General features: G+C 38.3%; 1 protein-coding gene across 1 annotated transcript; it reads right to left on the bottom strand.

Annotated features, from left to right (window-relative positions):
• Positions 1–4,349: 4,349 nt before the first annotated feature.
• LOC124137264 lies at positions 4,350–7,615 on the bottom strand. Its single transcript, XM_046503497.2, has 4 exons — positions 7,301–7,615; positions 6,682–6,756; positions 5,958–6,293; positions 4,350–5,515 (listed from the first exon to the last, which is right to left on the bottom strand). The coding sequence occupies exons 1-4, from the start codon at positions 7,509–7,511 to the stop codon at positions 5,295–5,297; spliced, it is 843 nt and encodes a 280-aa protein (XP_046359453.1). The 5' UTR covers positions 7,512–7,615; the 3' UTR covers positions 4,350–5,294.
• Between the last annotated feature and the right edge of the window lie 7,943 nt (positions 7,616–15,558).

Below are 15,558 nucleotides of genomic sequence, written 5' to 3'. Positions count from 1 at the left end.
GCCCACCTAAGGTAATACTATCTAAAATAAATTTTCTATAAAAAATTGACTTTTAATTATATTTGAGATATGAATAATCATATTACTTCCAGAGTATTGCTTCAATCCTGTCATTACAAACTGTCTGTTGACACCCAAACATAGGTCGCCCTAAGAGAGATACTAGGGCAATTTGGCTCTCCTAGCATTTTTATTAAGGCCTTCAAGAAATACATTTTGTTATCTGGTAAGTCAAATTTATTATGTATTTCAATTAATCACTTAATGACAACCTTAACACATCTAGACCTACACTGAACATGGGAGGCACCACCCTGGTGATCAGAGTCCCCCTTTAAAGAATCAGTGTGAAACATTAGATGTATCATAGTATGATATATTATTTTGTCTCATTGTCTTGTTTGGGTCATAATCTGGCTTCTATTGAATGTTTTGTTTGCATTTTTTTTTATAGTATTAGATTATTGAAGAGTGTCTATGCCACAAGAGCATGAGAGGTTTATCTCGCAGCAATGTTGCCACAGAGCAGGACTTCACATCTGTTTGCCCTGTGCTTCATGGGATCTTGTTCCTTGATAATTCTAATCATGCATTTGGGCAGCTGCACTATAACACAAATGAGAATCCAATTAACTCATTCGATGTAATATGCGCTCTGCTCTAATAAGCGCCCACAGCGATATTTGCTTATATATTGGCTAGTGAACAATCTCATTTAGCACCCCTTCCGATTGATCAATGTACACAAGACTTATTTATTCACGTATAATACGCACTCGTGTGCTACATGCACCCTTAATTATGGGCAATTAAATTCTGAAAAATATATGTTGTATATAAACATTTCAGGCTGTCAGCATAAACCACGAAATTTATCTTTCAACGCTGTTTTTTTCACCAAAGTAATATTCTAATAAGAGCCCCCTATTACTAATTTTGAGTGCGCCCTGAGCTCTTATTACGTCGAATACGGTATATATATTTTTGTACCTTCCTAGTTTGTGTTAATACCATCCATATGTTGTCTATCGCTTAACAGCGAGTTTATTAAACGCCTTTCTCCAAAACTAATAAACAAAGTTATTTAAGATCTATCAAAAGTCAAGGCCACTTCAAAATTACTGTTTACGTCAATAAAGTTTGTGAACAAAGCAGTGTATTCACCATTTAAATATTGGAACATCTTTATTTACAACTTTCTATTTTGAAGTTATTCTTGTGATGTTTACGAACTAAGATTGCGACATTTTTGAATGATTGACTCAGTATGACTGCCATTTATTAATATTGTTGTTTGGACCTTCTCTTATGTTTGATATCTATAAATAATTTTGTATATTAGAAATTTTCCACATTTCAGAATCTTGGGTCAGGTGAGCCTCAGTGCCTTGGTACTATCTTCATTGCTTACACTCATTCGTCACCACTCGCCCTTTTCCGTAACCTGCAAGAAGACTAGTCCCCCTATCGATGAATGTTATGTGCGAAAATACGACAACCCAATCAAAATGCGCGTATCATTTCAAGTTCTTGGTCAAAGAATCCCTCAGAAATAATTTTTGATTTTACATATGTCTTGCATCTAAAAATATAACCCAGACACAGTTAAATGTGTTCAATCATACTGTATAATTCCGCATGTCCAGATGTGCTTTAGATTGCATCTGAAATATTTATAATATATGGGGAAATATATGTGAACCATTACGCAATGAGTTGACAATTGTTTTAGGTGTGCCTGTTTGTGCTAAGACGGAACCCGGTCGCAAAAATGGCCATGAGTGGGACATGAGTCGCTGTTCGGCTTGTCCCGGAATAACACGAATTGGTCACGAATGTGCTTACACTCTGACAAGGTTGTGGTGCAGCATAGTGTCTTGTTACAAAGTTTCACCACATTTTTTAAATCCAGAATCCTGTGAGTTTCGGTTGAACATCACTATAATAAAGGTTGTTTTGAAAATATTATATTGTTTGTGATATGATTCCTCGTTAATGAGCTTCAGATCTATTTCTGATCATTGTTTATGTACACTGATTGTAATTTGTGATTTTTTGTGATTTATAACTTTATTTCAAACGTAGGATTGAGAATAACATTGGTACTACAACGAGGCAAAAATAACACTTCAAATTGAATAACTGAAGAAAACCATGCAGGGTGCCATTCTACAAATCAATCTTAGCGCTACAACTGTGACAAATCTTGTTACAGTATGGGAATTACGATTGTCTTTGTTCAGGTATGGGAAATAGGATTGTCTTTACGTTCAATCTCATTAAAATCAGATCTTGTTCTCGCTATATCACTAAACTAACACAATCTGATGAATGTAAGAAGGAGGTACAACACTACTCAAAAGAAGTCAAGGATCACTCAATTCTTTCATATTACTATTGTTAATCTGTGAAGGCATGGCATGACATGACAGATTAACCATAGTAATATGAAAGAATCAAGTGAACCTTAACTTCTTTTGAGTTGTATATTTGCTAAATATTTACAAGGGACATGTTTAACACATCACAAGGTCTTACAAAGTAAGATGGCTGGGTCATGAAGAGGACATCTGAGGTTCACAATAGTGAAGGATTCTACCTTTAGGAAGCTGCAGTAAAATCATCCTAAGTGAGTCTCGCCGTGATGTATGATTGAAGGAGTTGGGTTTGAACAGACTTCACTCAGGCCACATATTTATTATAGCGTTCCGTCTGTCCGTACTTCCGTCTGTCCTTACGTCCGAGCTTTTGTACGGCCCATAACTTTTTAACCATGCACCCTAGCTTCACCAAACTTGCTACACACATTTACCACAATGAGTACTTGTGCCTTTTGCTAGTTTGAAGATCCGCCCAGAGAGCGGAAGGTCCGGGGTTCGATCCCCGGCCGCGTCATACCAAAAGACGTTAAAAGATGGTATTTGTTGTTACCCTGTCTGGCGCTCGACATTAGGGGGCTAAAACAAGGACTGGTCGGCTCGGAGTCAGTATACTGTGTCTGAGTGGGGTATTCATGTTAAACTGCGGCATGGTATCTCAGTGAGCTAGCACTATAAATCGGCATCCGGACTAGTACAAGCAGCCACACACACACACGTGCATGCACGTCGCTATATAAGTGCACAATCTTGGACGCGACGTTAAACCCAATTTCACCTCACCTCACCTCACCTAGTTTGAAGATTCTGAACTTTTTAATTTGTGCCGTTTCCATGGAAACAATAAGAAACTTAAACTTTTAGGTTGGGTGTTTTGTACGGCCTATATCTTTTTAACCATGCACCCTAGCTTCACCAAACGTGCTACACCCATTTACCACAATGAGTACTTGTGCCTTTTGCTAGTTTGAAGATTCTGAATTTTTTAATTTTTTCCGTTTCCATGGAATTATGGTGAAACATAAATTTTGGGTAGAGCTTTTGGGTAGAGATTCTGAAAGTTTTCTCTTTTGCTGTTTTCATGGAATCATGACTTAAAGCAACAGGTATATTTAATTATTTTACAAACTATTTACTATTTGTTGTTGACCAGTGGGTTGATTGAATAAATTATGTTTGAGTTAGTCAACATCTTTTACATTTGTTTATTTGTCTTTTTTGGTGTTTTTGGCTTGAAGTTGTTTGGGATGGTTGGTTGGTTTACTGGGAAACAATACATGCTAATACTGTTTCAAGTGTTGGATGTTTAGTATAATACAGCAACACATATATGTAGCAATTTCTGATGAAACTTTCATCCCTCAACTGGAGGTTCGCCGTGTCTACCACATACAATGTTCTTCATTAATTCTTGTTTAAAAAATCAACAGTTTCTTTTAATTTTCTAGTTATCTCTTATATTTTTCCAATTCATCGAAGATAGAGCAGTCAGGGAAAATAAAAATAACTTCTGTTTGTGGTTTCTGGCTCTAGTCAGTTGAATCCAAACACCCCCACAAGAGAGTTGTGCTGAGCAGTATGGGTATAGCAACACTACATTTAGTGTATATATCTGATGTTTTCAGTCATGTGCCGGACACGTCGTGAATAGAATACCCAGGATATTCATGAGCTGTGCTCAATAGTGCATGACTATCTGTCCATTCTAGATGGGAGCATAGCAACTACATTTATGGCAAATGTAGGACAGGATCTTCTCCAAACAAACAAAAATTGTACACCTGAGTGAAATAAAATATTGGGGGGAAATGAGGTATGATGTATTTACAAAACGTTTTGTGACTGATACGCTATTTGAAGGGGGCGTGGCCTAAATGCAAATGTCCGATTGGGATTTTACATTTTCTGGACCCCTGGTTTTGTCAGTCCATAATAACTAGCTTCATCTGAATTGTAAAAACGACAATCATATTTCTTTTTCTATTATTTTATTGACATTCAAATGTATGCACAGGTTTTCAGATAACATAAATACACCACATACACAGAAAGCATAGCCTGAATATTCACAACAAATATTGCCATATATACAAGTTTGGCTTACACCTTTGTCTCACTGCATTACCCACATGGAATATTGACAGCACAGCTGTTTCCAGATGCCATTTCTAAGTCGTGTGAAACAATGGGAGATGTTCTTTGGCAAATTGAAACCGATGATGTTATGTATTTTCTTTTGACAAAATAACCAGCTCATCCTATATAACTGACATCACCACAAGTCAACTTGAGAAAATGTAATGTTTTGAGTCAACCTTTGGTAAGTTTATAATAGGATGGCCTCTGTCTGCTCACTGGCTGGATGTGGAGAGATCCATCATAGCCGGGGGGTTCATATTGATATCATTATTATTCATTATTCATAAGTAATATTATATATATCACTTTGTATAGCACGTTCGGTCTTGTCAATGTCTCGTTGTAATAAAACCATCCAATGTGATGATATGCCCTATAAGTATTGCCAGACAGTATACGGTCTGACATGTGGCTGCCTATTACACTGCTGTCTTCTTGGAGTGCCCTGGCCTTGTCTCCACTGCAGTTTGTATCACAGTACCAGCCACCATCTCCATCCACAATGTTACAGTTGCCACAGCCTTTCCTCCAACACTATGTGAGTATGGTTTTACGCCTCTGTTATTTCTGACATACCCCAGATGGGGGGAGGGGACACCAGAAATGAGCTTCACACATTGCACCACGTGGGGAATTGAACCACTGACTTGGAGGCAACAAGCAAACACTTTAACCATTTGGCTACCCTACCCCACCCCCTTCAATATCAGAAACTGGTGATACAATTTATGAACTGTTTGCTGTCGGTACACTCTGCACTCACTCACTCTTCACATATCAGAATCTGGTCTGTGATTGATTTGGGACTGATTTGCGCTGTGTGTTTTCCATCTTGATATCTCTGTCCCTGGAAATTTCTGCCTTCAGATTCTCTTGAAGGAATTCCGTTTCAGGAATCTTTTCACTCAAATGATCCTGAATTCCTGAGTCCTGAACTGCTTCCACGGGTGTGATAGTCGATATTGTAGACGCTTTGTCATTTGTCAAGTCTGAAGTGGCTGAAAGGTAAAACATGGGACATTTATGTTGTGTCTCCGTAATCCTGTGGCTCATTTATGACCAACTTGTGTTAATCCGTGACAAGCCGAATAGCTACAGAAAGAGATGAGTAGTGACGAATCAATTGTGCTCCAGAGACCAGAAACCAACATATGGTCTCTGTGTGGCCTAATCAACAACTGGCAAACCCAAAGAAATCCCAGCAACAATGTTGCAAAAAATATTGTATATAGTCACTGACATAAGTCATTATTATTTTCCTTTAACACCATTTGTAAAACTGAAGTATTAGTTCTGGGAATAAATAACTTAAAAACAAAAATTCCCAGGCAACCCCAGAATACAAATCATCAATCCATTAAAGGAATCGTAGGTTTTCAACTGTAAATATCTTAACTGTTCGAGATGAATTTTTGATGACTTGGTACTGAACCTACTTACTGTAAGAGGGTGGGTCTGGCTGGTGGGGTTGTGCTATTTGCCCTGTAGCTTGTGCTGGGGCCTGGGCCAAGGTGCGGATCTCCTCCAGTTTGTTCATATGGGCTCCAGAGTCGGACTCCTCATTTTGGACAGCTTGAATTCCTTGTTCCAATAGCGGTGTCTTCTCCCCATCCCCTACACTTGAAACAGTGGAGTAGGTCACACTCTCAGCCTTCTCAAGGTCAGACAGTTTTCCATCAATCCTCCTCACATACCATAAGACCACAACTATCAGCCCTAATGCCAATATCCCAGCTGTAAGGATGCCAAAAAACGCATATGTCAGGATTTGTGATTCTGCAACAAACGAAAAACATGGTGTAATTAGTTTGAAGCCAACAAATGAATAACTCAAAACTCATTTGTACCTATCTGTAATGTCCCCCTTTAAAACTAGAGAGGTAAACAATATACATTTTTATTATTAAAAAATACATAAGTCGTCATTTTAAAGATAAAATGATACACTATACACATATGTATATCCTTAATATTGTCAAACTATTACACAAACGGGTGAACAATTATAAATAATATCTGACCTTTATTGCATAAACATAAGCAGCTGAAGCGTGTTTTCATTAAAGGGAGATAAATCCTATGCTAGGGGGAATCCCCATGTCTATATATAGTAACATAAACTGCGTCTTCACTTTCTGTGCCCAACAATCCGACTCACACTGACCTTGTGGTTTGTCGTGGGCGGGCACAATGGCAGTCGATGTCGTAGTTGGTTCTGTAGACCCCACAGTCGTTGTTGCTGAAAAATAGGAAGCATATGAACCATCATTTCCTGACTGATACAACTTTTAAATTTGATATTCTGTTATTTGTTCAAAGAGTAATATTTATCGTATGAAAGGCCAGAACACACATTAAGTGTCTACTATACAGTACATGATGATTTTACAAGAAGATTCCCATGTCAGAACATTTCTGGTCTTGAAGGCATATTTGAAATAGAACATAACAAATTTAATATGCCAAGTGACAAAATGGTGAATACCAAATTACCGTAACATGATTAATGGAATGTCGATAATATATCGAGTTATCCGAAATTCAAGACACAAATGTCAATCATATTTAAAAATAAGTTGCTGGTTAATGTGTGAATAAGCAATTCAATAACACATCGGAACAAAAGAAACCACATATATTATAGTTTAACTATTACAGTAGTTAAACTACTTAATTTTAAGTTCATCATTGAAAGGTGCCTATGCCTGCATTGGGAACCTGTCACTCATGGTTAACGGGAAACTGGTGACAATATAACTGTTCTAATTAACACGTATATTTACCAAGTTTCCGACACAGGACTTCGCATTGGTTCAGGATGTGTTTGGCCACGTCAGCTTGGCACTGCTCGGGGGTACAGGTGTTACATCGCTCCTCCCCATCGTTACAGAACTGGTAGCTGGAGTCGCAGATGTCCCTGTGGCATCGGAATCGAAATCCCGACACTGACAGCACAAAGATGGACAACACTAGACAAGATGTCAGAAAACCCATACTGAAAATCCGCTAGTGTTAATCGCTTCCTTCCCGAAAGTACATAGAGATGATACTGTAGGGCTGTGGGATCCCGAATGGTCTTTCGGTGATGTGTACGCCAATATAATAGGCAATTCCATCTTGAAAACCCCCTTTGGAATTACCACAGCTGACGAAATAGCACATAATCTAAATATAGACACACGTGTTTGTACGCGTGGGCGTCATAAATATATTTGCACACAATAAGGAGCGGCTTGTGGCTGTTTGTTTATTGTTTATACTCTATACCTTCAGTGTCATGAGATCTATGGGTTAAAACAAAACACAAAACATGCATGTAAATATTTTCTGACATAAAATATCTTATCAACAGCTATTTTGGGGGAGACAGAAGAGCACCGTAATGGTGCTATTTATATAGCTGGAAAACCCCGTCTAAAAATAGAGATTGAGTCACTTAAGGTGTGGGGTGATTGAAAAACTCCAAACAATGCACATATCTTGGGAAGCTTAATACGGCAAAACAAATTCTTTCTATCTCAAATATTTTAGATAATAAATTGAATAGATAATCATTATTTTTTTCATATGAACAGCTGCAATTCATTCTCCGACCTGCCTCATTTGACCTATTTGACTATTGTGCTATTATCAGAACAGTAAAATACGTTTATAATACGCTTAGGACGAACTGACGGATATATTGCGAACTCAATATTTGGTATAAGTTCCATATACGCTTATAACGTACCACGGTTATAACCAACTAGAATTAGTGGTCCATTTGAGTTCCTTATAACCGTAGTTCACTGTACTTGTACTTTCGTGCTCCCACCTCATATCTATGCTCAAATATCCCTAAATGTTTTTCAGGACTTTGACAACAATTTCAGAAATGAAGAACAAAACAACACTGAAGTGTGGATTTTTAGACTAACACTTATAGTCTATGAAAACATATCATTAAAATTGTATTTTATATTTCCTATTCTGTTGTTTTCATCTGAAATCAAGGAACTAGTCTTGGTTTAGTTTCATCTAGACTTGCCTAGTCTTTTAGTAATAAATAATGTTTCACATCTATCTGTATAGCGCTGGAAATGCTCAAAACAAAAAGTTAAGCACCACCTACATTTTTTAACGATGAACACGACCAATGTGTTCCCTTACATGGGACTAAATGAAAATGCTATCTGATGACATTAAAAACTTCAATTATTGAGGACAATAAATGCTGAAAATCTGATGGATTCAAGCAAAAAGCTGCCTGTACAGAGGTGGTTTCAAATGCATACATTCTGAACAAATAACCAGATATCAATTAAGCTTTCCCATCAGTTACTCAAATGTCAATGCAACTCAAATGGCGAAGTTACGTTTTCTGCGGAGAGTGGGTGGATGGGTGACCGTGTTCAGCAGGCCTGACTTCTGAGAGTTTCAAAAGCTTTCGTCCTACCCCCCACTGAAACATGTGGTGTCTCCTTAGGCAAGTAACTTGTTTGAAGTATGCTGCTGTTCTTCTATCAATGAAAGGTAACCCGGGAGGATGAGGTGGTAATGTGACTGTCAATCTTTGGTTCCCTATACCTCCCAGGGAGCTGAGAATGAAAGTCGAGTGCACGCTGATCCATTTACCAGGGATTAATAATGTAGCGCAATGAGCATTCATTGCTGAAAAGAATCTAACGCATTTTATGTCGACTTTGGTTTATAAACGACGAAAATATTTTCGGTGATATGTTCTCCCATAACAACATGTACATCTCTGTATATGTAAAGACTCCATTCTTGTAATACATATTTGACACCGCACCAACATACAAGTAATCCCACACAGGAAAAGTATTTCCTGTTACGCAACAAATGACTGCTACGCCTTTGAATGAAGTACAAGAGAGACAACTTCGGGCTTTATACAGTGTGAAGCGCAATGCATTCATAACAATACCCTGATTTATTACATTCATATCATGTGGACCTTCACATATTACGTTGCATGAGTGAAGTATACGTGGGTCTAAAAATATATGTGCACACGTGTAACTATCGCTATAAATAACACTGACTCGTGTTTTATTTATAGATCCACAACGCTCACAACCGACTGTGCGTGTATCCTGGACAGGGTGGCTCGTAGACTTGTAAAAGTCACTGAGGAAATAATTATTAATTTCAATAATAATTTCTAGATTATAGAAATAATCAGACTGACGCCCTTAGTCTGCTTATCTAGAATTACCTATTATAAGGATTACTACACTTTCGTGGAGTTCTTTCAGTACGTCACGTCATATTGTGTCCTCAAAGCTGTTGACATCACAGAGCGATTACGTCAACAATCACTTGACGTCATAGACAAGTCTGACTGTCGGCACCAGACCCTCTATTCCCTGCTTGAAATACAGTTTAGAGTCGCATCTGAACAAAACCTACAAGCTACAAACTAGCATGAGCGTGTATCCAAGGGTTGATCATGCGTCTGTCGGTACTGAATCACGAATGTGCGTGCGCTTGCATCATTTTTTTTGTTTTTTTGTTTGTTGTTTAACGCCGCACTCAGCAAAATTACAGCTATATGACGGCGATCTGTAATTAATCGAGTCTGGGCCAGACAATACAGTGATTAACGCACATCAATGTACATCATAGAGGTAGTGACATGTATTGCAGGAACTGGTGTACACATTTAAATCCAAGTTTGCCGATATCCTTTTCTTAGAATTTGACAGTAAGGGAATATATAGCGATCTGTTGTAGAGCATCCCTATCTAGCGTAGGTACCATGCACGTGCGAAAGAGTGACAATTTCCAAACAATTCTTGGATTTGAAAATGCAACAGGTAGACACCTACGTAGGCCCAGCATGATTACATTGGTGCAAGGTAATAGTGAGTATTTAATGTAAGGAGGATACAGCTTTCAGTGTCCTCCCGGAGATTCATCGTGGTTGTTAGGGTTGACTTATGTTATGAGCCGTGCCGGTACTTCAAACACATTGCAAGCAGGGTGGAAAGACACCTTTTAATTAAAAAATTATATCCTAACCGCTTCAATGACGAGAATGCTGACGAGCGACGCCAACATCAGATACAGACGGATTGGGAAACGGAACGGTGTGGTTGCTCAGCAGTAACAGGTGACGCCGACAATGGAGCTACGTCACGGCCTATTGTGTCCCCAAAGCTGTTGACATCACAGAACGATTACGTCAACACTCACTTGACGTCATCATCAAATCAGGCTGTCAGCACGGAACACGGCAGGCGGGCTTGTTGCTGCCGTCAGACACGCCTGGTTTACACAGGCCAATACTGACGAGATATGGACTCGAGTTCGACTCAGGTAAACCAGACCCTCTATTCCCTGCTTGAAATACAGTTTAGAGTCGCATCTGAACAAGACCTACACGCTACAAACCAGCATGAGCGTGTATCCAGGGGGTGAAGAGATAGGACCTCACACACAGTAGTGACTCAGCATAACACCACTGCCACGGGCTAATTTGCATATCTCCTTTTCGTAAACAAACGTGCTTATTCTAAAATCAGAACAGATTCCTCTAATGCAAGTACCCGTGGGCGCTTTATGTATTGTTTTGCATAATGATATAGATATGCTACTGCAAGTGAGGTACAAAACAATATACATTTATACATAAATAAATTTATGGTCTCTGTTCAAAGCTCTTCGATGACAGCACGTGGAGCTGTACAACCAAAATATACAAAGGATAACTACGCAAATTGAAGTAGTATTTCACGATTTATGATATTTTTTAATGAAAGTTACATTCTATTACATATGTCAAAAATAAATCAGATGAAAAACATATGCAATATCTTGAATAGACTGTAACATGTGACGAATCGTCACCTGGCGCTACCCTGTGACAGAGGTACTATATGCTGGCCCAATGGAACTCTGGGTTGGAGAGTGACGGCAACGACGTAGGCTCAAGATCCCCACATTGGTGCATGGTAATAATTCAATTCTAAAGTGTATTATTTTCACATCATACAAATGGGTGACGTTGGGTTGAGCTCGGAATACAGCTTCCTACGTGAAGTGATTCCATGAGAATTGTTAACACAATTACCACCTACTTTTTGTGAATCTAACCGAGCATTCAAGAAAATTTATTGTGTTCATAAACACGTACTCTGTGGGTGTTTGTAAAATTTGGTATTTCAAGACAGGCACAGCTGATTTTGTCTGTTGGGTCGAGGTTTCATTCAATAATACACTGAATATCCTGTGACTATTCTCAAATATAGTTATAGGTCCAAACAAAATGTATCTTTGAAGCACGCTGTTAGCGTTATTTTATATTATAGAAAAACATTTTACAATCACATGATACGATTGGGGCTATATGTTGGTGTTTCACATGTCAAGATGTTACTATTTCAAACAGGTTTTGCTTATGTTTCGAATGCTCAAGGTTGTCGAAATACTAAGGGTTTTATAACTGTAAACATAGATTTGTAGATATATTTGTAGAGATTTTGTATATATAGAGATATATGTTTAAAAACAACACAAGCTCCGATTTCCTGTAACATTATAATTCATACAAGTCGTGCCAAGCGCCAGAAATGTTTTTATCACTTCAAGGCCCACTTGCACAAAGCGATCTTAACAACATTTTGTCGTTGTATGTTCTTAGTATACATCCATTCCACAATATGACCATGAAGATCCTTCTCGCCAGAAATTAATTTCACTAATGTCCCCCACAACACATTCAACAATCAAAGGTATTGCTTTGTGTATGAGTGAGTGAGTGAGTGAGTGAGTGAGTGAGTATGGGTTTACGCCGCTTTTAGCAATATTCCAGAAATATCACGGCGGGGGGACACCAGAAATGGGCTTCACACAGTGTACCCATGTCGGGAATCGAACCCGGGTCTTCGGCGTGACGAGCGAACGCTTTAACCACCAGGCTACCCGACCGTATATGAAGAGCAATTTATGTAAATTACATCACACATCTTGAATAACTGTTCATCAGTAGTGTAAGATGCATACATCAAGTAGGTATAAATGTGTTGTAATCTGGGTCACGGGGCCTTCAATACTGTAATGAGGAATCTTGAATCTTGTTAACGTTATGGATAATATAAAGTTTGATTATTTTGGAAAAAAAACAGAAGAAATTAATCTCTCCCTAACTATATATACATTTGTATACTGGCTAGGAACAATTATGGCCAATTCCCCGTTATAGTGCGCACGTGATCGCATCTCGTTTTACTATTGCTCGTTTTCATTATAAGAGAGAAATATTTATCCAAAAATGGTCGACAAAAATGAATCTTGTGAGGAAATATTTAAAACACACCATATAACCACCTTGCTCAAATACAACTTTAAGAAAGACACGTAGGCGTAAACAAAAATCCAACAAAACGATGATGCACATTCAGTTCTGCCATTGCTTGCTAGCTATATGTCTGTCATTTCTTCGCCGAATACAATTTTTAAACCTGATTGAGCTAGTTTTCCAAAAATGCATAACCCTTTATATCTCGCGAAATCCATAGTACATGGATTAGTGTTTACTGTTAAAAGGACAGTCCGTGGACTGTTCTGTGTGTTTATAAATCAAACATGAAATAATATCCGAGTGTGACGTCACATACCCGATTCAATGTCTCGAACCAAAACAGAACTCCGCACATTGAAGCCGACAAAGCAAGCGCTGCGCAGAGTAATCTGGCTTCAGCGTTGTTTTTAATATAGGGACATTGAAGAGAAAGCTCGTGTGTTTTTCTTACGGCCTGACTAGATTAAAAGCCAGTGTTTATAAAAGCCTCACGAATTACATGTATGTATGTGTGCAGTGTGTGCAGTGTGTGCAGTGTGTGTGTGAGTGTGTGTGTGTGTGCGTGCGTGCGTGCGTGCATGCAGTGTGTGTATGTGTGTGTGTGTGTGTGTGTTTGCGCGCGCGCGCAGGCACGCCTCGGCCGTATCAAGCTAATCGCTCTCCTACCCAGAGATCCTTACGGCCAGCGGAGTATAAGTCTGTTACATCGTCACTAAAAAAGTACTGACGGAAATGAAAAAACCCTGTTTTTCTCAATTTAAAAATCGACACAAAGTGTTACGTAGCTGTAAATACGAAATAACAAAACAACTCGAAAAGTACTAGTCTGGATTTGCTAGTTTGATCTCAGTGAACAATACAAAATGTACTTTACAGGAGGTAATTTGTCGACACTTTCAACATTCAAAAATAAAACTAAGTCAAAATTGACATAGCAGAAACAGACTATAGGCATTATACACCTGTTTTCACCTGTCGTCAAGGTGTCATAGGTCACCTTGATCTACTTACACCTGGTTATGCCCTGTTTCACAATAGTCTGTTTTATTCACATTTTTACACACTTTTACGTGTAAAAAGGCATAAAAACATTTGATACGCTGTATTTGTGCCACGGACCAATTAGTACTAATTTAGTTGTTTGAATTTTTACATATTTTGTATATTAACTGCATTTATTTAAGATCTGAGGTCGAAAAAACAGGTTTTTTTTCATTTCCGTGAGTATACCTAGTTACACGTACAGTCCATTCATGTGTTTTTCATCTGTTTCATATTGGACGAGTCACACAAACATGACATAAACGTACGTCATGACATGTTTAACTTTCATAGAGAAAATACCCCAAAACGTGAAAAGCTATTTCCATTTACGTATTTATCCTTCACGTCTTATCATCGAAGTCCTACAGAGAGCCAACGATATGGTCTCTTTGATGTGTAAAGCTACATTGTCATGCACTTCACTGTCGCAGTTGTGGTTGTATATCTATATAATTATGCAAAACAATGTGTAAATTTTAAGCGTATCGAAAGGCTTGCATTAGGCCCGTTTGTTCTTATTTCAGAATACGTGCGTTTCTTTACAAACGAGAAAAGTCCGGTCACGTGATCAGCCTACACCCGCGGTGCCCATTCGTCACCACTCGCATGTTTCCGTAACCTACAACAACATTCGGCGGTGCCGTCACCGAAGCAGAAACGGGAAAAGGCTAGCATAGTGGAGTAAGCTCGGGAGTTATCGGCTAATGTTTACACGTCCTGCCCCTTTTAGCATAAGCATGTGTAAATCAAATTTAGGGAATATTTGATTACCTACAGACGACAAATACATAAAAGCATTTCTTTTATTGTAATTGTAATGAATATAAAATTTAGTGTGATACCAGAGAAAATAGAAACTGTAAATTGAATTGTTTGATAGGCATCACTTAGTATCGTAATTTGTATAATTGAAGCAGTGCGCACGTGCTGTTTACCCGTTGGCGATAACTGGTACAGTTGGTCGACGGGAACTTCTTTTTCCACGGTTTTGATTCCTTATCGTCGCGTTATAACAAAAATCTACTGAAATTTTTTTTCCATCTACAGAAATACGCGTATTTGCTCTTAGCTTCACAGAATATATGCCTCGTTCACATGCACAACATTTACTAACGCAAGCAATTCTACACATGTGTAACTATACATATGTAAATTTACAATGTGTTCACATGAAAATCAACTTATAGGTGTGTAAATAAAGTATGTAAATTGTGTAAGGCACACATATTCGTCAGTCTGTTAACGACTTTCCACACAAAACAGGTTGCTTTCCAATCATAGTTGAATGAGAAGAGAGTTACTTCATCAAGAGCAACATGTGTTTTGACTCCTTGAAACCAAAAGAAAACACCGTCCGCTCAACTCATATACCCTGGACGATACGCATAAAAGTGTTGACAATTTGTTTGGTGTTGGCAAAACAACAGATATTATTAAGATCATCCTCTTACGTTAACACAGATCTCCATATACCGATATATGGTCTCAGGTTAGCATGAACGTTCACATTGCAACATATAAACACAGTGCAAATTTACATTTACATAAACATTTGCACCTGTTCCAGACATGATGCAAATTAATTTGCTCCTGGTGATAAATCTACACACATGAGTAAACGCGTTCATATGACAAGTATACTCATGTATGTATTTCTACATGATTTATTTCACGTATTTCACGTATGCACAT

This window comes from Haliotis rufescens, unplaced genomic scaffold (genome assembly GCF_023055435.1).
Source record: "Haliotis rufescens isolate VD_foot unplaced genomic scaffold, xgHalRufe1.0.p SCAF_11, whole genome shotgun sequence".
NCBI lineage: Eukaryota > Metazoa > Mollusca > Gastropoda > Lepetellida > Haliotidae > Haliotis > Haliotis rufescens.
The sequence above is the reverse complement of the archived record's forward strand: the minus strand, read 5'-3'. Positions and strand labels throughout refer to the sequence as shown.